The sequence below is a fragment of the Thermobia domestica genome, chromosome 11 (assembly GCF_964235325.1).
Source record: "Thermobia domestica chromosome 11, izTheDome1.hap1.1, whole genome shotgun sequence".
In the NCBI taxonomy this organism is placed as follows: Eukaryota; Metazoa; Arthropoda; class Insecta; order Zygentoma; family Lepismatidae; genus Thermobia; species Thermobia domestica.
Window position 1 is genome coordinate 81,636,114 of NC_137464.1, and position 25,973 is coordinate 81,662,086.

Sequence of the window (25,973 nt, forward strand, 5' to 3'; positions counted from 1 at the left end):
ATAAAAAAACAGTATTGAGAAACAGCTTAATTACAAAGTTAACGAAACATGTAATCTGGTTATTCTAGTTTATGCAAATGGTAATTACTCCAGATATTATCCGAAGATTAATTTAAATATTGCAACTTCAATTATATTACAATAGGACACTGATTCTAAATGTATTACCCGTCTATCACTAGTTTCAATCTTGTCTTCATTGAACATAGTCACTACTTCATTGAATATATCATAACCTAAAACTACTTCTTGCTTAATTTGTTAGACGAGTAAGGAATTTCTATCTAACCTAATAGTAGATGCTTGCAGACTTTTTGCTTAGATAGGATTAAGTTCTGCCTATATAGTTGAGCCGTGTAGTATACTGAAAAGAGAACAATGCTGTAATGAATTTAAACTCAAAAGAGCATGAAAGTACGTACTAAAACATCCATTCATTAATTTAGAATATATATTAAACTATTATGTGCCATATAAAAATTTAGTGTCAATCGATTAAATCGAAATTGATCCCGTTTGAGTAATATAATTCTTTTGTGTGTGTATGTGTGTATGTGTGTGTGTGTTTGCGTGGTAAACAAGTTACCATGCTGTGACGGGACATTGAACCCTCCGGTACCTATAGTGGTGGCCGTAAAGTTTTACTCAAACGTCAGCAGATTAGTATCTTTTTTTAAAAATCTTTTTCTATTCACACTACTTTCCTGCCATTCATTCCCCAGTTCTTCATTCATCCACCCTCTCCACGATCCCCTCTCCAATTGGAGGATGTCTGGCGACAAGCCAATCAACTTCTTTTATTTATCCTCTCTCTGATCTTGTTTCATCTCATCGTATCTGGGGAGAGAAGGAGAGAAGAGAAGAAACAGAGTAAATTGTCTGTTGTCTGCTTTCCATCCAACAGCACACAGCAGTCGTCGTTGTCGCGACGACCAGAAACATGAAAAGAGAATGAGGGTGAAGGCAATTGAGAATATTCTTTGTGTACAAAGTTAAGTTGTGTATGACAACGTTACTGGATAAAAATATCTGGTAGAGCTCTTATGAAATAAAGAGTAATCCGGTAGTAGTGTATGAATACACTGTAAGTAATATTCTCCCGAGTTACGGATATACATTTTAATATTTCATTTTGGCTTTTGAATGGAAAAAATGGGTCTACCACACTAACTTCCTCACTCAACTGTGATTAGACAATAGCCTCAAAACTGTTGCTCCACGAATCTTACCTTCCGTAAGCCCCTCTGTTGGCAAGTGGCTAACACACGTGATCCCGGATTCAATTCCCGGTCATACTTGCCTCAGATACAAATAAACCCGGTTATTGGTTCGGACCTTACTCAGTGACCCGTCTCATATAGTCTCACTGATGAAAAGAGACGTTAAGCTTTAATCAACGAACGTTGTACTTTGTAATTTTCAAGAAAGTACGGACTTTATTAAACACGTTATAATGTCTTTAATAATGCAGCGGCTCAGTGGTGAGGCAATTTACTGTTGTTTCAGTCCTGGTGGTTATCATTGTCTCCGTGACCTTTCCTAGACTTCTTGCATTTCATTCGATAACAGTCGATAATAGAAATCCCACCAAAGTCTCAAAATGAATAACTTGCGTATATTATTATAAATGTTAGTCTTCTTCAGCTTACACTACAAATATCGGAAGTTAAACTATGTCATTCTCTACATTCTATCTTTACAGTCATGTTTCAGAGGTTTCTATTCGTTTTACTGTCTCGTAGTACGGCTCTGTCGTTTACAATATAATAAGCATCAAAATATTTGATTGTTTATTATTTCTTTTATCCAGTGACGACGCTAGAGGGGAGTGAAAGAGGCGGGAGACTCCCAGTGTTATCGTCCGTGCCCCTGACTGCCTCCCCCAAATATGTTGCATTGTAATGTAGGTTAGTAATATAAAACTATTCTTTTCGGAATACTAAAAAATAGTTGTTCTCCAAAATTGTCTCTACACCTTCGTTTGTCCCTTCCAGGAAATTATAGCTGGTGTCGCCACTGCTTTCATCAGGGAACCACAGAATTCCACAATACTAATTTGTCTTTCTGCCTTTTCTATGCTAGCTTTATTTTTCAGAAAATTATATCTGATTTTATATTCTTCCCTGTAGCTTCTACTTTTACTTATTTGATTTAACCTGCTTTTATTCTACATTTTCCATAGCTATTTCGGAAGTTTTCTAACAGATCACTTCAATTGTTTTAGATTAAGAATGTTTACTAAATTGGGCCATGCTTCCTATTTTACAGTTTTCAAAATATTGCAGAAATCACAGAATGATACTTTTTTTATTGCATATTTGATATTTGATAGGTGTATGAATTTACACCACCTACCTTGCCTACCATTTTAGTTTCGATCATCCACAGATTCACGCTTCCCATGAGGGAGATGTGTATTTTATTTAATGTTTAATGTAATTTTATAGTAAATTCTGAAAATATATGCAGAACATGCTGTAGACGTAATTTTTGTAATCTTTTCTTAAAAGTATGGAAGGCAACCTTGAATTCAGAGTCGTCTTGGATTCATAAATATACTGTAATTAACACAAGTGCAGGCGATTAATTAAATGAAACGTTGTATTTATTGTTACACGACACAGCATTCAGTCAATCAATAATGTACTCGCCTCCATTGTCAATGATTATCTGCCAACGTTGCGGGAGGAATTCGATGCCATGTCTATGAAACTGCTGTGAGTTTGAGTAGAAGAAATCAGTTAGCAAAGTTTCAAGAGCAGATTCATCAGGAAGTACTTCGGCCTTAATGTGGTTATGGAGGAGACGAAAAAGGTGGAAATGTTTAGCCGCAAAGTCAGAAGAATATGGAGGGTGCGGAACGGTTTTACTACCTCTTTCCAATAATTTCTTTAGCAAATTTGGCTAAGAACTCATACGTCCAACGTTTGTACCTCATCCACAGAATGCAAATGATACACAATGGCTCAGCGATCACAATTCATAATTTGAACGGATTCCAACGCTTTTTGGCTGGAATTTTCGTGAAGAAAGTCATTAAAGAAATTTTCGTCAAAGCTGACGATCGTCCTAACCTTGGATCAGCATATATCTAAGTCAACTCAAAGAGCAGAATATGGCTCAAACATTGAACTTTGTATTGTTAACATTTCATCTTGTTTTAGCTGGGAAATATACAAAATGTGAGCAAAATTATCATGCTTATCTTATTTTCACCAACACGAAATAACGACGTAAGCAATAACAATGGAATAAGAGACAAGGAACCCTTAGCAATACATTGGTAGCATAAACAAAACACTACATACTTACGTAACATTCCAATATTTAATATCTACTTACAGAGAGCTATTTAGTTAAACAGTTTGTTCTGTTGATATGTTCCCCATTGTTAAAGAATACAAACTTATGTCTTCAAACAAATGAATTATGATATTGTGGATTTAGACGACGGAGTGAGCAAGGAAGAAGACCATCTCAAAAAACAGTGACTAGTATACTTCTTGGTCCTTGATACTTTTCAGAAAACCACACACTTAAATTGTAATATAAGTATTTGATTTTTGGAATATCTCCGAAAATTTTGTTTATTGTTTATTCTATGTGTACTGTTCGTACGCTCTGATCGAAGTAGGACGAACTTACATGACTACCTGTACACTTATGTCCAAAATTATTGTTGCATGTCTATATAGGGTTGTTGTAGGAATATAATTTGATAATGAATTCGCCCGCTATTTTTTATAATGTTAGTATGTGTATAATCGGCAAAGTCATGTATGTGGCAAATTTCATGTCAAAAGAGCAATAAATAAGAACAATAAAACAAAAATAAAACTTTCTTGTCCATTTAGCAACATTTTGTTTTACTCATTCTACTTTTCGTATTTATAATTTTTTTCTATGAAATTTACCGCAAATATACATTTCCCGATTATACACACAGTATCAGTATTAAAAGTACCCTGCAAAATAATTATCAAATTATATTCTTAAAAGAAGACAGTTATAGATATGCGACAATCATTTTGCACATGAGTGTACATCGCAGCGCATGCCTTGTGACACAAAACCAAATTCGCTTAGTTTAAAATCATAAATTAATACAATTTTCATGAGATTTGTATATTCATTATCCTTGCACAGAGCGTCTTCTTCAAATATTAATATATTGTTGGTAGTATTCACCTGATAAAAACCTATGCGAAGCAGCGTGTTTCTTTTTCTGCTTGTGAAGCAGAAATACGTTTTAAAAAGTGCCCCATAAAAAAGAGAATTTTTCCAGCAATTTTGCTGTATCTTGTCCTTGGCCGTGAGTGTAAACTCTCCATACTCCCGGCGACAACGACGACTTGTTTGGTTACCAAGTTGCTATGGTGATATTACTTATGCTTCACGAGTTCCCTGTGGAGCGGCTTTCTTTGATTGCGTATGTATGATGCCTTTGTATATGCATAAAGAGAAAAAGAGGGAAGGGAAAGCATTATATAGGAGGGAGAGAAGCTAAAGTTTAAAAATATGCTTTTGCGAAAAAGATGAAGAAGAAACACTCAAATTGAAAACTATCCAGCAGATCATAAATTCATTCTGCTACAAGAAAATGGATTACTGGAACAATCAGAGGGAAAAGAAGAGAATGAGATAAATGGGAAGCAAGGGAGAAAGAGAGAGAGAAAGAAAAGGTAAAGATTTCAATTTTATTTCATCTAGAAATTTACATGTTGAATATATTTTTAAACTACAAAGGAACAAGCTTTCTAGAATTCTACGTAATCCTACTTGTTTATAACACAAAGTGACAAATGGTTTTATAGAGGAAACTGCCTAGAAACATTTGGGAGATTAACATTTGGGAGATTTAAAGAAACGAGTTTGCGGTTGCTTTACTTTTAGTACCGAAACTTTAAATTCGGGTTTGATTATATGTAATTTGAAATCAGTCCTAATTTGACCCATTTTTAAAATATCTCAAGGTTATGGACAGAGTCTTCATGTTTGCAATTAATTTTTTATTATTATTATTATTATTATTATTATTATTATTATTATTATTATTATTATTATTATTATTATTATTATTATTATTATTATTATTATTATTAAAAGCAAAACCCCTCTATTTAACTCTATGACCTATGTAGCCCGAATGTTCAATGCCTCATTTACAAAAGCTCTCCACTGAATTCTATCCTTAGCCAACTGGATCCAGTACTATTTCTGCGAAATCCATCTTAATATTGTCCTCCCAGCTTCCCCTAGGCTGCCCTTGGTCTTCCTAAGGCACGTTTTCCAATTGCAATTCTAGTTAAAACTTTGAAAGCGTTCCTAATTTCTTCCTTTCTGGCTACATCACCTGCCCGCTTAAGCCTCCTAGATTTGATGACCCTAACAATGTTTGGTGAAGGGTTTAAATTATGCAGTTCATCGTTATGAAGTTTTCGCCATTCCCCATTCCCGTTCCTCTTGGTTCCGAATATCCGTCTCAGAATCTTGTACTCAGATACTTTCAGTTTAGGTTTTTTTCCCTTAGAGTAAGCGACCATGTTTCGCAACCATAGAGCACAACAGGCATGATTATCATTTTATATATTTTAAGCTTCAAATTCCTCGACAAAATTCCCTACAACAAAATATTTTGAACTGAATAATAACACGAATTCCCTGTTTTTAGTTAGCATTTACTTTCTTCGTGAATATGGTTTTCATCTATTAATATCGATACTAGATATTTGAAAGTATCCACTTTATTAAAAGTATCATTTGATATTTCAACGCATCTATAATTTGCAGTATTACGATACCGACGAACTCCCATATTTTTAGTTTTCTCTGCGTTTACTTCTATACCTATGTCCCTGCAAGCGATTAAAAACAAAACGGAAACTTTGAAATATTTTTTTTTTAATTACAGAATAAAAAAAGGAGAATGTTAAAAGTGTATATATATGGGAAATATGCACAGGCTCTCTGTATGGACGTTAGTTCGAATCTTTGAGAATACATACTTTCGGCTAGTCCGGAAACAAGATCATTAAGTTTAATCTTAAAGTAGACAATAATATATATATCCTCTTTGAATTATACTTGGTGGTTAGAATTAAAGTGTCGCTATTCATGGCGGTCCAGAGCGGGCTGTAATCAACGAATTACATTGAAATTTTGTAAATATACTAATGAGACCATGCGGAAGAGAGTTACATTGGAAAAATAGTAGTTCCACTTTCCACCACCAGGGGGAAAATTTGCCGCCTTACAGGTAATACGCACATGAAGATGGCCCTGAATGCATAGATAAGACGATTAGCTAGGTCGAAGCATATGTGAAATAAATATAATGCAAACAAGGTGAAGGGCAAATGATATTAACAAATGGTGCAAAGGGAATAACTTTAAAAATAACGTGAGAGTAACAAAAGGTACAATGGGAATAACTTTATCAACTTTTACGGTTAGAGTGATAAATTTATATAACATGTTCCATATGACAACAAAACACATCGACGACATATTCCATCCCCAAAATGGTGTACGCAACAATTGATTGTACCAGTTCCGATTGAATTGTTTCAACCTGTCACCTTATGCTGTCCTAGAGATCCACCAGCGACTTGACATTTCCCTGGTAGACCCAAGCTTTCAGATATCCCCATAGTCAGAAGTTATACGGATTTAGATCGGGCGATCTTGCTAGTCACGCATCTGGAAAACCTCGAGAGACGATGCGATCAGCAGTGAAGGTTTCACGAAGAAGATCTTTCACGTGGCGACCGATGTGCGGTGTTGCCCGGACTTGCATGAAAACAGTCGTCTCCAAACAGTTTCGTGCCTATAAAGTAGGAGTCACATATCGCACTAAAATTTCTCTATAACGTGACGATGTCACGGTATAGGTGACATTTCCTTTGGTTGTCATCTTCTCAAAGAAAAACGGCCGATAATGAACGTACCTGTGAATACTTACCACATAGTCACGTACGCAGAGTGTAATAGCAGTTTCTGCATAACTTGCGGGAACCCCATACCTGACAGTTTTGTGTGTTCGCTGCTTCTTCTAGTGTAAAATGCACCTCTAGTGGATACCAGTATTACTGTTAATTTTACGCTGGTTTACTTACAGGATTCACACAGTACAGCAACTGAAACCCAAAATACGCTTCAAAATCGAGTTTGCTCTTTTTTTTTTTTTTTTTTTTTTTGACAGGGATGGAAGTGGATGACATGTAACCGTGGGATATTCTGTGGACTGATGAGGCGCATTTTACACTAAAAGTTCAGTGAACACACAAAACTATCGGGTATGGGGCTTGGATAATCCGAATGTTGTGCAAGAAGAGCCATTACACTCTGCGTACATGACTGTGTGGTGTGGTTTCACAGGAACGTTCATGATTTTCGTTTCTCTTTGAGGAGATGATACCCCCAAGGTAATGTCAGCTGTACCGTGACATCAGCCCGTTATAGAGACCTTTTAGTGCGACATGTGATTTCTGCTTTACAGGCACGAAACTGTTTGGAAGAGACTGTTTTCATGCAAGACCGGGCAACACCCCACATCGGTCGCCACGTGAAAGATCTACTTCGTGAAACCTTTACTGCTGATCGCATCATCTCGCTAGATTTTATAGATCCATGACTAGCAAGATCCCCCGATCTATATCCCTATGACTTCTGGCTGTGGTCTACCAGGTCAGGTCTACCACGGAAATGTCAGGTTGCTGGTGGATCTCTAGGACAGCATAAGGTGAGGTGTTGGAACAATTCCATCGGAACTGCTACGACCAACTGTTCCGTACACCATTTTGCGGATGGAATATGTCGTCGATGTGTTTTGTGGCCATATGGAACATGTTATATAAATTTATCAGTGTAACCGCAAATGTTAATAAAATTATTCCCATTGCACCTTTTGTTACTCTCACGTTATTTCAAAGTTGTTCCCTTTGCACCCTTTGTTACTATCATCTGCCCTTCACCTGGTTTGCATTATATTTATTTCACATATGTGACCTCTTCGACCTAGCTAATTGTCTTACCTATGCATTCAGGATCATCTCCAAGTGCGTATTACCTATAGAGCGCTATGTTTTCCTCTGGTGGTGGAAAGTGGAACTACTTTTTTTTCCAACGTAACTCGCTTCCGCATGGCTTCATTAGCATATTTACCAAATTTCATAGCAATATGCTGATTACAGCCGACTCTGGACAGCCATGAATAGCGGCACTTTAATTGTAACCACCACGTATTAGCAACAGATAGGATTCACTGATGATCTTGTGGGGCCTCATAAACCATAGGGTTAGTTAGTTAGTGTATTAATTAATAAGTTACTGCATCCGTTTCATCAGGTAGTGTCTTCGTCAGGAAGAAATTTCGGAAATATGAACATTTTGTCTCGTCGTTGCCTCGTTAACTTCGTTCTTTTTTTCTTACCACACCGTATTAATATTTACATTTATTCATTTTGTTCAAGCAAATTGTTATCATGTACATATTGTGTTTTATCTAAATAGACTTAATGTAAAACAAATTCTTTACACACTGTCATAAGATATATTTATTTTCTTTCACTTATCTTGTTATATTCTATCAAGTTTACATCGTCTGCAGGCGTAAAGTGCTGAGTGAAAAAAAAATAGTGCCACTTGTCTGTTTTTTTTTTCTTTAATTTTTCTACTTGTGTATTAAAATGATGTAAATAAGAAATTTTTCTTCTTTACATTCTTTGATTTTTATTTTTCATATTTTACTGTTTGTTGCACTAAGACACGTCTTCATCAATTTTACAGTCCTTCAACCTATGAATGTTTGCAATCAACAATATTATATGTTTTTTTCAAGTATATAAATAATTGATCAAATATACTGGCATATTGCCATTTTTCTTTAATATTTATGTGACGCAGAGTGTATGCTTGTCGTTGTTAATCTACTACGTCTGAAACTCTACTAATAACGTATTTCCGACTATTTGATTTCCATAATGTCGGCCATATTCACGGAAATGTTACACAAGGCATCATTGCGAAATAACAGAGGGACATTCCTCGTAAATTATTGCAGAGAGTTTTGCCCATTTTCTTAAATATAGTCATTATTATAGATTTTCTTTAATACTGATAGGAATTTCGTCTTTTTGCCATTTAAGGCAAATAAGTTAACTTGAAAGTCTAAGTTTAAAGTCTAGACCTAGACTACACTCATTCATATACTGATAAAAAAAATGTGGCGTACGTAAAAACGTAGGTTCCATGCGTAAATTCTGTAGTTTTTGGACTTAACGTACAATTATATGTAACATCTTTCAGAAAAACGTATAACTGAAAACATGTGTTTTACCATTATACTGTCCGTATAAGTATTCCATCTATACGTACTTTCGATATGAAAGAAATCATTGTATTTTGGCGGTAAGTATCTCACATACAGATGGATATATACAGCATAGAGCTAACGTATGTGACCTACGTATACGTATGTAATATACACAAGACTGTCAGATGTCAGAGATTATAGCAGCATGATGCAACATCTAAGTGGGAAAAGGCCAGTGCGTACGTAACATATGAATAACATATGCTCCGTACAGATTTTCGCATTAAACATATGAATTCTCTATATTTGTTCAATATACCGCTGTACGTATAAATATTTTTCTCAATGCATTTTTATTGAATGTTAGCAAATCACTTAAAGGCAATGAATGAAATAAAATATACCAGTATCACTGTGTACACCACGTGAAGGAGTTTGGTTCATTACTGTGTACGTGACGTCTTGAGACGCTTAACCGAATGCACAAAACCGGTTCTCGTTATCTATTACTATTTTTGCTCTATAGCAATCAACCTTAAAACTGGAAGCCGTTGGTTTTTGCCACTTTCATTTTGAACAGAGTTAAGAGAGAAGATTCTCAAAGCACTAAATCAATTTTTTAAGAAAATATCTGTTGTCGATTTTGCTTTGTGTAAATCAAAATTGAAACCAGAAGTTACAGTGGATTTTTATCCCTTCTGGTTTAAGTAGAGAATTAAGGTTGTAAATGAAATATATTTGTGGATGCTTAATCGGTTGCAGGAAAGAGCCTCTTGTTGTCTTCAGGCCAAGTCAAAATGATGAACTTGATTTAAGAAATGTAGTCTGTGAAATCTAATAAACACATGTTATTGAGACATGTGCTAACAAAGTCAAACTGTCAAAAAAAGTTTGCTTCAAATGTATTACAAGTGTTCTAGGTGAACAAGTCGCGTGATACAGCACACATCCAGTCGATAGTCTATCTTCGAACAAACCTTTTCTAGCATGTTGTGGTTAATATTAACAATTCATTTCATGCTCGCTACCGACTCTTAGCAGTAGAAAGTGGAAACACTGCCTGGAAACTAAATTTAGAAAGTTAATCTTTCGAAGCGCATGTCTCACAATAACATATATTTATTAGATTTCACATAAATGAAATGAAATGATTTTTTTTAGTTTTACGTCCCACGTTTATGCCGGTTAGGCTAGACGATGATGATGAGAGATGAACGAAAATGGTGAAATGAAGAAAGTAGGACGAAAACGGGAGAACCCCGAGAAAATCTACGCACACGGTGTTTGTCCATCACAAAGTTCACTTGGCGGGAGCAATGTTTGAACACGGAACCCCAATCACCAGAGGTAAACGCTCTACCACTGAGATTTCACAGAATAAATTTCAGAAATTGGGACCATCTGTATCACTTGCTTTGTATTACTATTTTCCTCTGTAATTATTAATGGTAAAACCAAAAACCAAAAATAGTTCTTTCTAGCATTTCCGTTAAATGGGTCATTTTCATTCGAAAAGCAATTCGATTACTAACTTTTGATTTTCTCTATCCTATCAAGAAGTAGTCTTATCAGGTAGTAGAGGTTCTTGACAATTTATTTATTTATTTTTTTGTCTCCCGAAGATTTTTTTTTTCAAATCTACAGACAGGGTAAATATATGAAAGAGTTTTTGGTAAAACAAACTCCTTAAAAACAGAAAGTGAGTCAGATAGATCTGTAAAATGCTAGAGTAATAACTATTTCCAAATCTTATAGACCAAAACTCTAGGTATTCAGCTTACGATGTTATAATTCCCTTTCGCTGAAATTACTTTCTGCATTTCTTTCACAAAAGTTTTTTTTTTAAATAACAATTAATTAATTTAAAATAGCATTTTCCAAATACTATTTTTCTGTACAGAGAAAAAAACGTATGCGGCGTACGTGGAAACATAGGTTACATGCGTAAATTCTGTATAAGTGTTCCGCCTATACGTACTTTCCGTTTGAAAGAAAGAACTCGATATAGGCAATAAGAATCTCACCTATAGATCGACGTATGTAACATAGAGCTGACGGTATGTAGTATAAGGAAGACTGTTAGATGTCAGATACTCTGCAGCTGCGTGATATATCGTCTAATTAGGGGGGGGGGAATAGTACACGTGTTATATGTGGATAACATATGTTCCGTAATAAATATATGGATTTCGCGTATTTGCACAATATACCACTGTCCTGATAACGTTTTTTTTTTTCAGTGTAACTTTCTAATTTTTTCTCCTTAATTGTCATTAAATTGGTCAATAACATTTAAAAGAGTCTAATAGTGATCTTAACAAGAAGCCTTATATTAATTGACTGGAAGAAAATTAACTCCTGGATAAAAGCAATTTATGAAAACATTAGTTCTAACTTGCCTTAAAAAGCTCAATTTTTGATATAGTGAATATTTATTCTTCTTTACGATTGTACATTTATTTGCGTTTATTTTAAATGTCACAGTACGTACTTATTATCAGTATATAGTAGTAGCATATACTATGGCTTTGATGACTTTATGTTCGTAAATCCACGACATGAGTAGATACCATATTGTCCAATCATAATATTGTTTTTACTTTCTGTATTTTAGTTCCGGTGGAAGCGACGGCGTTCCTTGGAGCAGTTGCTGCATTTGTGGTGCTGCTGCTGGTGTTTTTCCTCTACCTGAACAAGAAGTGGTGCTTCTACAGCATTGGAGGCTTCCCTTGCTGCGACGAACCGGTCATCAAACCTCCACGCAGCACCAAAGAGCTTGGTAAGTTTACCTCACGTATTGCATTGGATATATAAAACTTCTGCGACGTTATTGATTTCATACAACTTCTTTTCATTATGAAAAATATATATACTGGATACAACAGCATGAAAAGAAACTAGAAAGATAGTCTTTTTTTGTGAAAAAGTGACAAAATCATGTAAAATATTAAAATCTATTGCATGTTGCATTGATAATTTAATTCTACAATTGGTTGGTAACTTTTAAGCACTGAGGCTATAAAGCCTGAACCTACAGCTTAAAGTGTAATCTGAACATCCCTACTACATTTAAATTTCGAAGCTTTCTCACGGGAATTGAATCAGGAAGCCGTGTATCGAAAGCACATATGCTAGCAACTAGACCATTAGGGAGAACTACTGGTTAGATAAATAAGAAGTTTTATGTGTTTAGTAGATCAGAGCAAAAAGTACTAGGATATGTTTTAGGCATGATTTTATCGGTATAATTATTTTTATTAATTTTATAATATTTTTATATAGGAGAGTGTTCGATCATACACCATTTACAGAAAATTTTAGGAGATGTATATTTAGCAAATATAGGGAAGTGTGTGAGGTACTCAAATTTAAAGATATTATTATGATGTTTATTATATCAATGTAATGAATAGAATAATGTGTCATTAATATGCGAATTTTATGATATGAAAATGTTGTAAACGTTGGCTTGTATGAGATGTTATACAATTAAGGTTGTATTTCAAAAGGACAACCGTAATATTATTAGAACACCTTGGAACATGGAAAATAAACAGCATAATGCGGAAAGGTGTTGATTATGTATATCTTAAACTGGTAACAGTGGCGTATTTAAGGGGGGATTTCGGGCTTAAGCCCTCCGAAATTTAAGAAACTATTTTAAAGTAAATGGAATATTTTCAAGAATTTTCACATTTCCATGAGTAAAGTTAGTAAAGCCCTTCCCCCGAAACAAAATCGTAAATACACCACTGACTGGTAATATGATAAAATATAGTTAAATCAATAAAAAGATAAATATCTTCAGGAAGCAGCTAACTCCAACTTATACAGCGTGATTCAAAATGATGTGAACGATTACAACTCCTTATAGCTTTTTTATTAATCATCCAAATAGCTTCAAATCTTCCAGTTAAATGTTAAAACTCTCCAAGTTTTTGTGATAAAAAATGAAAATATTACATCACAAATGTTCTATGTGGGCTCCCTTTGTTACCTTGCATACATCTATTCAGTATTCGAATTCCACCCAGACCCGTTTCAACATGTTTGCATCAACAGTTTGCACTGCAGCAGTGATGCGCTCTTTCAGTTCATTCACATCTTGTGGTAAAGGAGGTTTGTAGACAATGTCTTTTAGATGTCCCCATAGAAAAAAATCGCAGGGGGTTAAGTCCGGTGATCTTGGTGGTCAACGTAGAAGCTGATGATCATTTTACCTGACCGCCCAATCTAGTGGTGTGGCAGTCTGTTGTTGAGAAAATTTCTAACATTGTGATGAAAGTGGCATGGATCTCCGTCCAATTGATAGATGAAGTTTGCACTGTCATGTTCGAGCTGTGCATAAGCCACGTAGTAAGCGTTTGTAGAAATGTTTGTCCGGTCACAGTTCCTTCGTCAAAGAAGTACGGACCATAAACTTTTGAAGATGAAATTGCAGAAAACACATTCGTCTTCGGTGAATCACGCACAATTTTACAGATTTGGTGAGGCTTCTCAGTTCCCCAAATGCGAACATTTTGTTTATTCACTCTTTCTGTCACATGGAACGTAGTCTCATCACTGAAGCAAAGTTTGCCCAGATAATCATCATCAACACTGAACAACTCTTGAAATGACTCACAAAAAGTCTTGCGACACGTGTGATCATTACGTGTTAAGTGTTGTTAACAACTGCACTCGATACGGATCATCTTTAAATGTTTACGCATTACACGCCAAACAGTTGTTTGAGGCATTTGAAGCTCTTTGCTAACTCTCCTTGTTGACTTTTGTGGACTGCGTGGAAAATATGTTCGAAACCTTTCGACATCTTCCTCAGGAGTGGACGACCTACCGGGCGATTTTTCTTTACAAATGCAACCCGTCCTGTTGAATTTGTCATACCACTTACGTATGGAGTTCTTTGATGATGGATCTTTATGAAATTTTGTGCGGAACTCGCGTTGAACACTAACAACAGACCGACAAACGTGAAACTATAAAACACAAAATGCTCTCTCTGCACCACAGGCAGCCATCTTGGAACTAATCACTCTGCTACCTGGCGGATAAATTTTAAACTACTACGCTCGTTCCAAACAAAACTTGAGGATAATATTGAAAGTATTTTCATAGAGATTTCATTGTTGGCATAGTATTATCACTTATAGAAGTTTTCTTATCGTTCACAATCACCTTGTATATTTAATCAGCTAAGAAAAATGGAAATACCTAACCTGGCCTTGCTAGCTTGCATTTCCTAACCGTAACAACAGAATACCTAGTCCAGGGGTGGGGAACCTTCGGCCTTAAGGCCACATGTAGCCTAGCCTCCAGACTCATAAAGCTGCCTTCTGGCCCTGTTGTGAAAGGTGCTAAATTATGCATAGGTAGGATAAGAAAATGGCAACAATGCTGTTTTGCATTTTCTAACAATAACAACAGAGTGCCTAGTTCAGGGGTGGGGAACCTTCGGCCTTAAGGCCACATATGACCTCCAGATTCATAAAGCTGTCTTTTGGCCCTGTTGTGAAATATGCTTAGGTTGGGTAAAAGGCGGCAACAATGTTCTCACGTCAAAGGGATGTATCTCGATGCGACAAGAGTTTCGTTGCTGATAAGGGAATATGAGGAAATGAAGTGTATAGCGAATGGTAACGACTGTGTGTTATTTAGTAAAAACCCACAGTGGCAAGTAGAGAAGACAGTGGATGCGCCATAACATTGTGTTTCAGAATGACGAACAATATGCGTGGATCAAGATTGAAATGGCACGTGAGTGCAGTGCACAACGATGTTTCCAGGGACTTTGTAACGATCTTTTCGCCAAAATGAAGTAATTTCTTGACAAGAAGCACTACGGCACAAGAGAAGTCATCGTCTGTGCCAAATGGTAATATCAGGGAGACACCGACAACAATTGATTCGCTGACAGTATACGATGCCTTCCATCCGTGCGGCAGAAGGTGCTAGAGATAGGAGGCGATTCCATTGAAGGAATGTAACAGGTATTCTGTACATAAAGCCAGGTACGAATTATAAATATTGTTGTCATTACTTCTTATTCAGCCCTTGTATAAGGAATATGAAACATACGAGAAATATAATTCTGGAGTTGCATATACCAAACAATAATTTACTAAAATGCAATAAATTTTCATATGAATTATTAATGTAATTGAATTAATCTAATAACTGTTAAATAACTGAAAAAATAGGTCTATTCAAAACTGCCCTATGTGGACTTCTGGAAAATGGGCATTATCAATGTAGTCTTTAAAATAATGAAGAAAAAAGGTTTCCAACCTTAAGTCTAATCTCTTTAGCCAACTCATTAGTCACATTGACCTAGAGTTCATTTTGTCCCACAGAATCTATGTGGGCTGAGAGGTGATTAGAAATGACCTAAAAATGCAAACTAATTTCCATCTAAATGTGATTTATTGGATCACCGAGTAGCCGCTTAGTGAGGCTACTGGACGCGTAGAAATATATCGATATATATATATCGTCGCATAGGTTAGATAACAATGTCTTATGCAGTTATGAGTGTATAAGAACTTGTAAAAACGGTTTGCATGTACTGCACAAAATGCGTTTTTATGTATTTATTCCATTATCATTATTCTGAAAAATAAGATTACTCTTGTTTATAAACTTTGCACTTCTAAATACCAGACTCGTAAATCATACAATTTATGCTGTGCTTTTTTAAAGCTCAACAACTTCTCTCATTTAATATCGTTTTATATTAAGACTGACTTTTTATCGCGTTATTTGCGTGACTCATTCAGTATTTGCATGTACTGTGTGTATACATATTCTTGTATAGTATTAGTGGTACTACCGAAAATAGAAGGATTCTTTTACATGTTATTATTAGCCTATTATTTTTCTTTTTTTTCCCTGTTGAATCATGTTAAATGTTTTCCGAATCTATTCTGTCCTTAAGTATGATATTTCTTAAGAAATCTTTGATAATATATTTTTAAAGTAATTGTTATCAAGTGGTAGTTCAATGATTCCTCATTTTATTACGATGGATTTCATTCTTTTCTTTTTCCTTTTTGGAACTAAGCCGGGTGATACGAAGGCCGAAGAGTCACAAGCCAGATAGTCAGTAGTCTTACTGTAATATTATTATTATTATTTATAGACTGCAGTTTCTCACAAGTTTTTTTTTTTTTTTTTGTTAGTGCATTGTGAACTTGAATAATGACGTGTTGAACGCTATTTACGTACTCAGAACAGAAAAGATAATTTGAATATGCATTCTTTAAAATGAATGAGTAATAAAGCTTGACATGATAGAACAGGCTTGCCAGATGCCTCAAATGAAAAGAGAAACTTTGTGGAGAAGTATTACCATGTCTAGTTAGTACATTGTCAAATTTACTCACATGCTTTCTTCCGCCGTTAGATAATTTAACACCAATTGATATCTCATTGTCGAGACACTATGTAAACAAAAATCAATCCAATGATCTGAACCTCGTACAATTAAAATGTAAAGAGGAGCCGGAGATAAACGAAACAGGTTTCTCTCTTGAAGAATTAGATTGGTTCGGATTCAAAACGTAGTAGCCAAAAGCTCACAACCAGATCTTTCGAGCGTCATTCTCGTTTGGTCGAAACCACACTGAGCAAAATCTCGCCTGGCTAGAATCTCGCTTAATGAAATCTCGCCTAGAACAAATTCTTACCAAAACTATTTCTTTAGTGTAGAACGTTTATTATATTCCTGTAATTAATGTAATTATACTGATTATTTCTCTCCAAGCCTTCGGCTTGCTAGTTAAAATTATACTTAATTAAAATTCCAATTATGTGGCAAGACTAAATGGCGTCAAGCTCCAGGTCGATGCAAAGTGGTGCTCTTGTTTTTTTACCTTTTTTGGTGGTTGTGTGTTATGTTTGTGTGCGTGCTTTGGTGCCATCATATTTCTTCGGTTCTGTGTCTTTTCCAAGTGAAGTGTTGCTAATAAACATGGACTAAAGTGTAGTGAAAGATCTTTCTATTTCATTGCTGCTGCATCCATACCAAGAGGGTCGCAATGTGTTCTCTTAACTTCTGCTAACAGTGGCGGATGAACTACCAGTGACTGTGTAACAAGGTATGAATCAAAAGCAAGAGAACAGTACCTCATTCTCTTTTGTTTTCTCCTGCTTTGTGGTGATATTCAAACCATGGTCCACTTGGCCCAGGTTTACGTTTGATGAGATTTTACGTTGCGAGCCTTTGGACTACGAGATTGTGGATGGCAGTGTTTCGGCCGCGAGATTTTGTCCATATACTGAGTATATACCATTGGCTACTTGGTTTTCATTTGATGACTAATATTAGAAGTTGTGATTTATTTTCTTGTAAAGAAAATTCTAGAAGAAGACTTTTTATATCAAGAAATAATTAATTGTTACAGTAGATTAGGATCTCAGGTGCATCAATCAAGTGAGCTTGTGCATATTTTCGATTTTGTATTGATAACTATTAGGCATGGGGAGTATTTGATACCCAGAAAATTTTAATCAATCAGATTTTGACCCTACGAAATATATCGTGAAGTAAGACGTACGTTGAAAATCAGAAATAGTTCTCGCCAGCAGTAATAACATAATACATGTAATATGTGCTCAACGTTTGTATATACCAGTGATGAACAAACTACGACCCGCGAGGACGGTGCGCTCTCCTCAAAGGTTCTGTGTAGTCCGCGAAATGCCACAATGCTATGGGGGGGGGGGATAAAAGGAATAAATTAGCATTTTCCAATTAACTCGGATAATAGTGTTAAGGTTTACATGTAACTTTGAGTTTTACTGAAGCAAAGTAGCACCTCTGCGACTCTTAACAACTGACTCCATGGCATTCAATTTGTCATGCACACACCCCAGTTATTCCCAAGTACACAGTTAACTTACATTGGGCTTATTGAGCTTATAAGGAGTTCACCAAACACAGAACATGAGCTCTTTATTTATTCACTGGTGGTTTTCATTGTGTGAGAGTGATTCATGTACTATCAACAATGACGATGGCACAGAGGATCATACGAGAGCCATTCTTGTTTCACGGTAGCATTTCGTCCGAAAACTATTTATTCTCCTACAAGACAAGAAAGAAGCCATAGTCAACTCAAATGGCATCCGTGATCCTACTTCATATCGCTTCCCAAGATGATGGAGGTATTTGAGAAATCATCTTCTTCTTAATGCCTCACATGATTGGCCATTATCGACTTCAATAGCCGCTTTGAATGCCTCGTTGTCTATAGCTTGTTGGCGTCTCGTACCTGGTGCTTTCTGAAAAGATTCATAACTTGTTAAACCAACTTTGTACTGTCCACTTATTCATAGCATTCTTATCGAACAAATGCTTAGGATTTTATCTTTCCTTTTTACTCACGTTTGTTGTTTACTTAAAATCACAAATTATGGAATTTCGTGTAACGCTGTTTGAAGTTCCCACTTTGACCTCTTCCTACTGACGTCTTTATTTAACTATATCAACCACAACCTGCAAGTTACAAGAGGAAAAACTCACTAACTCGTTACCTTGCTCTTTCCTTCTTAACTCTAAACGAGATAACCCAGTAGTACCATCATGATGAAGTCCAGCAAAATTGTTTTGGGTTCCTAATAAATGGCCGCAAAACTAAACTTCCAAATATGAATTCAAGTGTCAGTGGGTAATCTGTGAAATAGGAAGATCTGGCAACACTGAAGGGATGTAATCATATGTTCACATGTTGGCAACAGGGTATATTAAGAACTTGCGTGCAAACAAACGCCAAATAAGATTTCAATCGTAGCACGTGACTCTTTTTTAGTTATATGTTAAAGAGGGAAGTAGTATTTCGTATTCGAGTCTTAGTTTCGGGTGGTTTAGTGAACATGTTCTTATTCTTAACATAAAATATTTACTGAACATTTAATAATACGAAAAGACTCTTTCGGACAAACTTCTGCTGCTTAAATTTAACTTAGTGTGCATAAGAGTGAAATTTTAATGGATGTTGATTCAGATTACGTGTCATCTACAGTGGAACATTGATCTCCTTCTTGGTAATTGCCTTTCTCCTACGGTGGAGTCCTGTAAGTATTTTAATGTAACAGAAATGACATCTGCACCACTTCGCAATTACATAATTGCAGTGCAATGATTTCATATGTACTCGTCTACAGTTTCCAACTTAATGCACGAGACACATCTATTTATAAATAAAACGCAACTTATTTACTAATTATACAAAGTGATTTTTATAACACTTTGCATATATTACCCGCTTTGTTGGGTTAAAATAAAACTTTAAATCGATAGAAACAAAGAAAATACACTGTAAAAAATTTCATAGGTAAATTTACAAAAAAAAAAAAAAAAAAAAAAACTGTGGCAATCTGTTTGCCAATCCTCTATGTAAATCAATTTACAACTATAAAGTAAAATTACTGGTACCAAATGGTGAAAAATTACATTTTTATGAATAAAAATATATTTTCTTATAAATTTACTGTAAATTTGTAAAAAATACAGCAAATTTGGTAATTCAATCTAAGAAAATGTAAATCAACTTACATAATGAGGGATAAATGATTTTACATTGATATTTGGCAATTTAAATACAGAATTTTTTTCCGGTTTATAATGAAAAATCAGAAAATAATTAGTAATGTATATAAATAAAAGTTAAATAGTACTATTGTGGGCTGAATTTGGATTTAAATGGCATCGAAATTGTCACGATAGCAACTCCGAAAACTACAGATTCGACATTTTCTATCATCTTCACACACACATACACACACACACACACACACACACATATATATATATATATATATATATATATATATATATATATATATATATATATATATATATATTATATCTCCCCTCCCCCTTCTCTAAGTTGCACCGTCAAAGTGAAATGACAAAAAACTATCCCTGGCCAAACTTCATCCACGTTGAAAATTTGATCGAGATCGGTTGGATGGTTCAAGAGTTATTAAGTCACAGTCTATTTTTTACTTACATAGATAGATTACTGTAATATATCCAGGTGAAATATCTAAATGCAGTTATAGTGTATCAATTAAATTATGTGTTTTCATTTCACTGTCATTGATGCATTCAGTAGAACTACTGATACAGTGTCTTAACCCCTTACAGCATGCCGTGCCATATGTGGCACATACCCTTTTTTCACTTTAGCTTTTTTGTGATTTATCAAAGGCATCAAATGACTGTTTTGTCTGCTGTGTGAGATATTGACGTGTATGAATAAGAGATTTTGGTGTCATCTGGCATGTTCTTTGTGAGTTGTAAGTGTGTCATATATGGCACTTACTTATTTCTCGTCGGAATTAAGTGAAAAATCTAAAATTCAAGTTTTAATTCATTTTTCAAGTTCCCATATGAGGATTTCCAATACTGATTACTTTTTTCGCTAAAAGAAAAAAAAACTCATGCAGAAAGGGGTTTAAAAACTATTCTAATTACCTATAGTGTGCCAGTAGAAATGTTGGGACATCAAATAGCTAAACGCCTGTTCTTCGCGGGGCTAATGGTTTATGGAAAATATTTTATTAGAATTTAGAATAGGCTCAGCAATAGAACGTTCACTTTTGTTGTGAAAGGTTCTTAAGTTCATTCCAAATCATAAATTTTTTGAAACATGCAATATTGTACCCAAAATGTAGTTCTTCTTTCATTATCTCCTTATGTCTAGTTAATCTTCTATTGTTATTCACTTGCGTTTAAAAACCGTTTCTCTAATCTATAATGAACAAATAAAGGAAAAAAACGTAAAGATTGAAAAACATAGAACTTACATGCCACACTAAGTTAGGCATCTTAAAGAAAAGAGGTGGAGTAGAATAATTTAGATTTGGTAGGAATTTGTCCCTGTTTTAAGAATTATATTCCAACCGTAAATTTCGTAAAAGCAAAAATCAGCCAATTTTCGTGAAACATAACACATATTTCGCTTAGGACTTAATGAAAATTGATTTTATTATTGAAGTTGAAAGTAATGAGTAACAAGGTGGTGAATTCAACCCACCTTGAATAAAAAGTGCTTACAGATAACTCTGCTAGAAATTGTAAGTTTTTTTCAATAAACATGGCGTGTACTTACTGTAGGATTTTACAATATAGCCCAAAATTTACGGTTAACATAATTGACATAGAAAGAGTTAATCCATATCTAGCATTTAGAACATGCTCCAGGATAACGTTTGAAGAAAAAAATATCTGATTATCGTGAATCGTGATGTGTTTCATTGTAGCTGAAAGGGTAATACTCCTTGGTTGGTGATGAAATTTTTGAAAAGTAAAGTGTTTGAAACTACCAAATGAAAGAAAATATTTCGCTCACTTTTATAGTTGATGACATCACTGGTACTGGTATATATTACATACAATATAAGAACAGTTTTATTTTAACTGATACATGAAGCAAAAGATCGAAATTACCTCAGGAATCTATTAACAATCATACAAGGACTCACACCTTTTCACAACCAACACAACAGCCTCTCATAACCAATTTATCATATTTATCAATTCTACACAATAAATAATATACCACAATAGATTCTTTATACGAAAATCCATTGATTGTATACTTTTGCATATTCTACCGAATGCGACGGAAGCGAACACAAAGAAGAAAGCATTCCCAACACTACAATGAAAAATATTTTACCTTCCAATACTCTACACACGTACAAAGAAGAATACACAGAAAACATGTGCACAAGGACAACAGACAAGCTACACACCACACAGAAGAACAGCATGGAACCACCTTTGGTTGTTTGGATTTAACAAATACGCACGCAAACATATACAAACACTGGACGACGACGACTATCTTTTCTACAGACTTCGGTGAGCAGATTAACTTACTTCTAAACTAGACTAGACTAGACTAGACCTAACTAACGAAATATGACATTGCATCTGGATGAAGTTTTTATTTGGTTAGATAGAGACGGATATCTCCGATGTCTGCTCACACAAATTTGTCAACAAATAAACTCACTTTTCGTAACAAGAGAGCTAAAGTAACCACAAACGTCACATTCATAGAGATAAGTTTGCACTCTCACAACATATGACAGGAATACCGGTACCGCTTCTGCCTCTAATATATTTTTAAAAGCGTCACAGTTATAACTACATATGTCACTATGTGTCACCATTAGTAGACAAACAACAATAGATGTAATTTGCTACATCACGGTGTGTTTTTCTTTACATATACAATAAATTAATAATAAACATCTACAATACATAAATAACAAACAATCTGTTTCATCAGAATAAACACTGTCAATTTATCTCAGCAATGAACGATATAAAGATCGTATATTTACCTTCCTCGCTATAAACATTGGTTTTTCTCCAAATTCACGCATGCAAATTTATCTTCAACACATCTCATTCCGTTCTGCTCTCGTATGTGATCTTTCGATTTGCATACACTTTGTCGCATTTGTGAACAATATTTTATTTAAACGAAGATTCAAGTATGAGAATTAATTCTAATTTTGTGCTATAGGGGGCGCTCCGTGCACATAGGACTCAAGTCCATTTTTGTTCATTTTGGACATATTTCGTATTTAATTAACATCTCCACCTGAAGCTCCTTTCAGAGCTTAAAAGATTCCTATATTACAAATAGCTCTTATAATGTAAGAAAACAATGTCTGTTTATCCCATATCAGGATGGCCCAAAAGTAGGTATACCCTTGTATTGATCAAGTATAACATCTAGCTTATAGGTTTATTTGCTTCGGCTGTTCCGAACTTAAGATATTAATAAAAAGACATTAAGAACAAATAATAAAGAAACTAAGTCTACCTGATGAATAACAATAAGCAGTGATATAAAAAGCAATGAGTTGATCAGTACTGGACTGTATACTTGCTTTCGGGCCACCCTATATTTCGATGTAGGGTACCAACTTTTTTCTTGTTTTCTCACAACTTTGGGAATTGGACTTCAATCCCTTGTACTCTGAATGACCAATATCTCGCTGCTGAAATGAACGTTAAACTCGAAATGAACTTAACCCTGTATTGCCAACTCTGTATTGCTAGTGTCATAATGAAAAGCTTGATGAAACTAATACATTATTATTATTATTATTATTATTATTATTATTATTATTATTATTATTATTATTATTATTATTATTATTATTTGTTTGATAAGACCTATCGATTGGTATCTGTTCTGTCTTTGGCATATTTTTTTCATTTAAATACTAATAGTATTCTAGAACTTTAAAATATACTGTAAAATATATACATAAATCATGCACTTGAACGCATGACACACACACAAACGCAAGCACAGTAAATAGTTGGAAACTTATTACATTAGATCTCATCCTTTGAAATATTTGTACTGGTAAATTTTATAATTATAAATGAAAAATATCTTTCCATTTAAATCAGATTGGAGAATTGAAATTATTTAAGAGTAGAGATGAATAAAACAGTAATGTAAAATTTGATTCCTATAGCTTAGTAAGTATGCTCTAAAAATATAGTTACATACCTAGGTATATCATTATTCTCATCATAGACATTCTACCATTATTGACAGACCACTTGCTACAACTAAGAATCTTCCATTCAACATGGTCTTCAGCTAACCTCCTCGTCTTCACGTGCGATATTTCTGTTTTCATACTGTCCATTAACTGTACCACCATATCTTGTTTTTACCACCATATCTTCTAGCACTTCCTAATGATGCAGTCTCTCCTCACTCAATGTCCAATCCAGTTTCTCTTCCTCCTTTCAATTATATCTAAAATTGTTCTTTTCTCCCTCATTACATCTAATGTTTTTCCTCTTTCGTTTTCCATTAAACACAGCTAATTCTGTTTTTTGTGTAATATCCGTACTTCTTCCCCTATACAGTACGATACTCCACACAAAGCATTTTATAAGTCTTTTATTTAAACTTTTTACTTAGGGACCCACAAAATAAACTTTTCTACTTCATAAATACTTCTTTAGCCATTCCTGTCCTTGCTTTTATTTCACGTTTGCATTTCATGCCATCACTAATAAATCTACTCAGGAATCGAAAGCCAATCACTACTCTATTTTTTTCCCCTTAATACTTCTATATTTCACAGCGATGGCGTCGTTCCAGTCACCATTTCTTTCTTTTGCCTTTCTAGAACTCACATTTTCAAGTTAAGTTTAGTAATTAAATATTCGTACTGATAATGGTACTCAGAAACTTTCACTATTAAATTCATTCAATTAATTAAACTGGGAATTAATTTATTAACATCATTAACAGTTATGTATGGCTATAAGAAATTATTAAACGAAATAATTATCAATATCATTATCTCCATGAAAAGTTGTCTACAGTTGAAATCAAATCAAAACTCCGTTTTATGACTAAGCTAAAAATTTGTTTCACATAATGAATAAAAAGTTGATACAGAAACAGGAAGTAAGGACGAATACAGTATGTTAATATAAGATCTAAACAATATCCTGAAACTACAATTTCGGCAGTTTCTAAAATAACGTCCCAAAATGATGTAAAATTTAATTCTGTTCTTCGAGCTCAGTTTGTTATCCGCCCAAAGAGATTGTAATGGAAACCCAGAAGAATTAGATACAGAAATTAAACATTCCAGACTAAAAGATTATCCATCCGTTTTAAGAGTGCTTGTTATAAACAAACTTGCTCCCTCAAAATAAGGTTCTGGGAAGAGCTCCCGGATTTTCCGTATTTACATAAACTGTTCCCCGAGGAAATGTTCGAGACTCTAAATGTCTCTGTTTTCATCTAAAGCCAGGGGTAAAAGTGGACCTGAAAAGGTAGGGGGACGCATGACGTCACGCCGTTCCCCGTGCCTATCTTTGCCATTGTATTTTTTTAGAAACTGGGGGGCATCACATATATTTTCTGGAAGTGGGGGGACGACGTCACGCCGCGTTCCCCTTCACTTTTACCCCTGTCTAAAGCATAAGTTAATATAATTTGTGAGATATTAAAAAATATTAGTCATCTATACTCAACTAATAGAAATAATCTTCTGTCTGTCACTTATTATCGGTGAGTGTTCATCTATTATAATTAATTCTTATATCTTAGTAAGAAAGGAAGTTCATAAATATGAATATACCGTACTGTAAATCTTCATAGAGTGTCACAGTTTTTAGTTCAAAGAACTAATGATTGTGCTACTAGTAAGCTCACGCTTACAGAAAATTCTAATTGCAGATTTTTTTTTTAACTTATTTGAGGATACTGAATCCAGTGAAACTACGTATTTTTGAACATATCCGTTCATGGAGTCACGACAAAGATGGCCTCAAAGTTGGAATCTCTGAAGTACCGCTTGCACCATTAGTAAAAGTGGTCACGCTTGAATACATTGCACTTTTTATACGAATTCGATTACGCTGAATCTAATGGAACTATTTTTTTTTAACGTCCATGGGGTACCTACAAAAGTGATCTTAAGTTCGGCATATGAACAAGTATCCCAACTTTGAAGAAATGTTTCTCGTGATTTCATGCACCGATATGTTTGTAAATAGTTCTATTGAATTTAGCGTCCTCAAATTAGTGTAAAAAGCGCAATTAGAAATGTATTCAAGCGTAGGCACTTTTATTGTTGGCTCAAGTGGTAC

General features: G+C 34.7%; 1 protein-coding gene across 2 annotated transcripts in view; it reads left to right on the plus strand.

The window, feature by feature from the left end:
* The window catches only part of Syt14 (Synaptotagmin 14), a 474,462-nt gene that overhangs the window by 320,639 nt on the left and 127,850 nt on the right, over positions 1–25,973 (plus strand). For both annotated transcript variants that reach the window (XM_081730700.1, XM_081730699.1), the window contains exon 2: positions 11,928–12,092. In XM_081730700.1, coding sequence (XP_081586826.1) covers positions 11,928–12,092 — 165 coding nt within the window. The remainder of the gene's footprint in view (positions 1–11,927; positions 12,093–25,973) is intronic.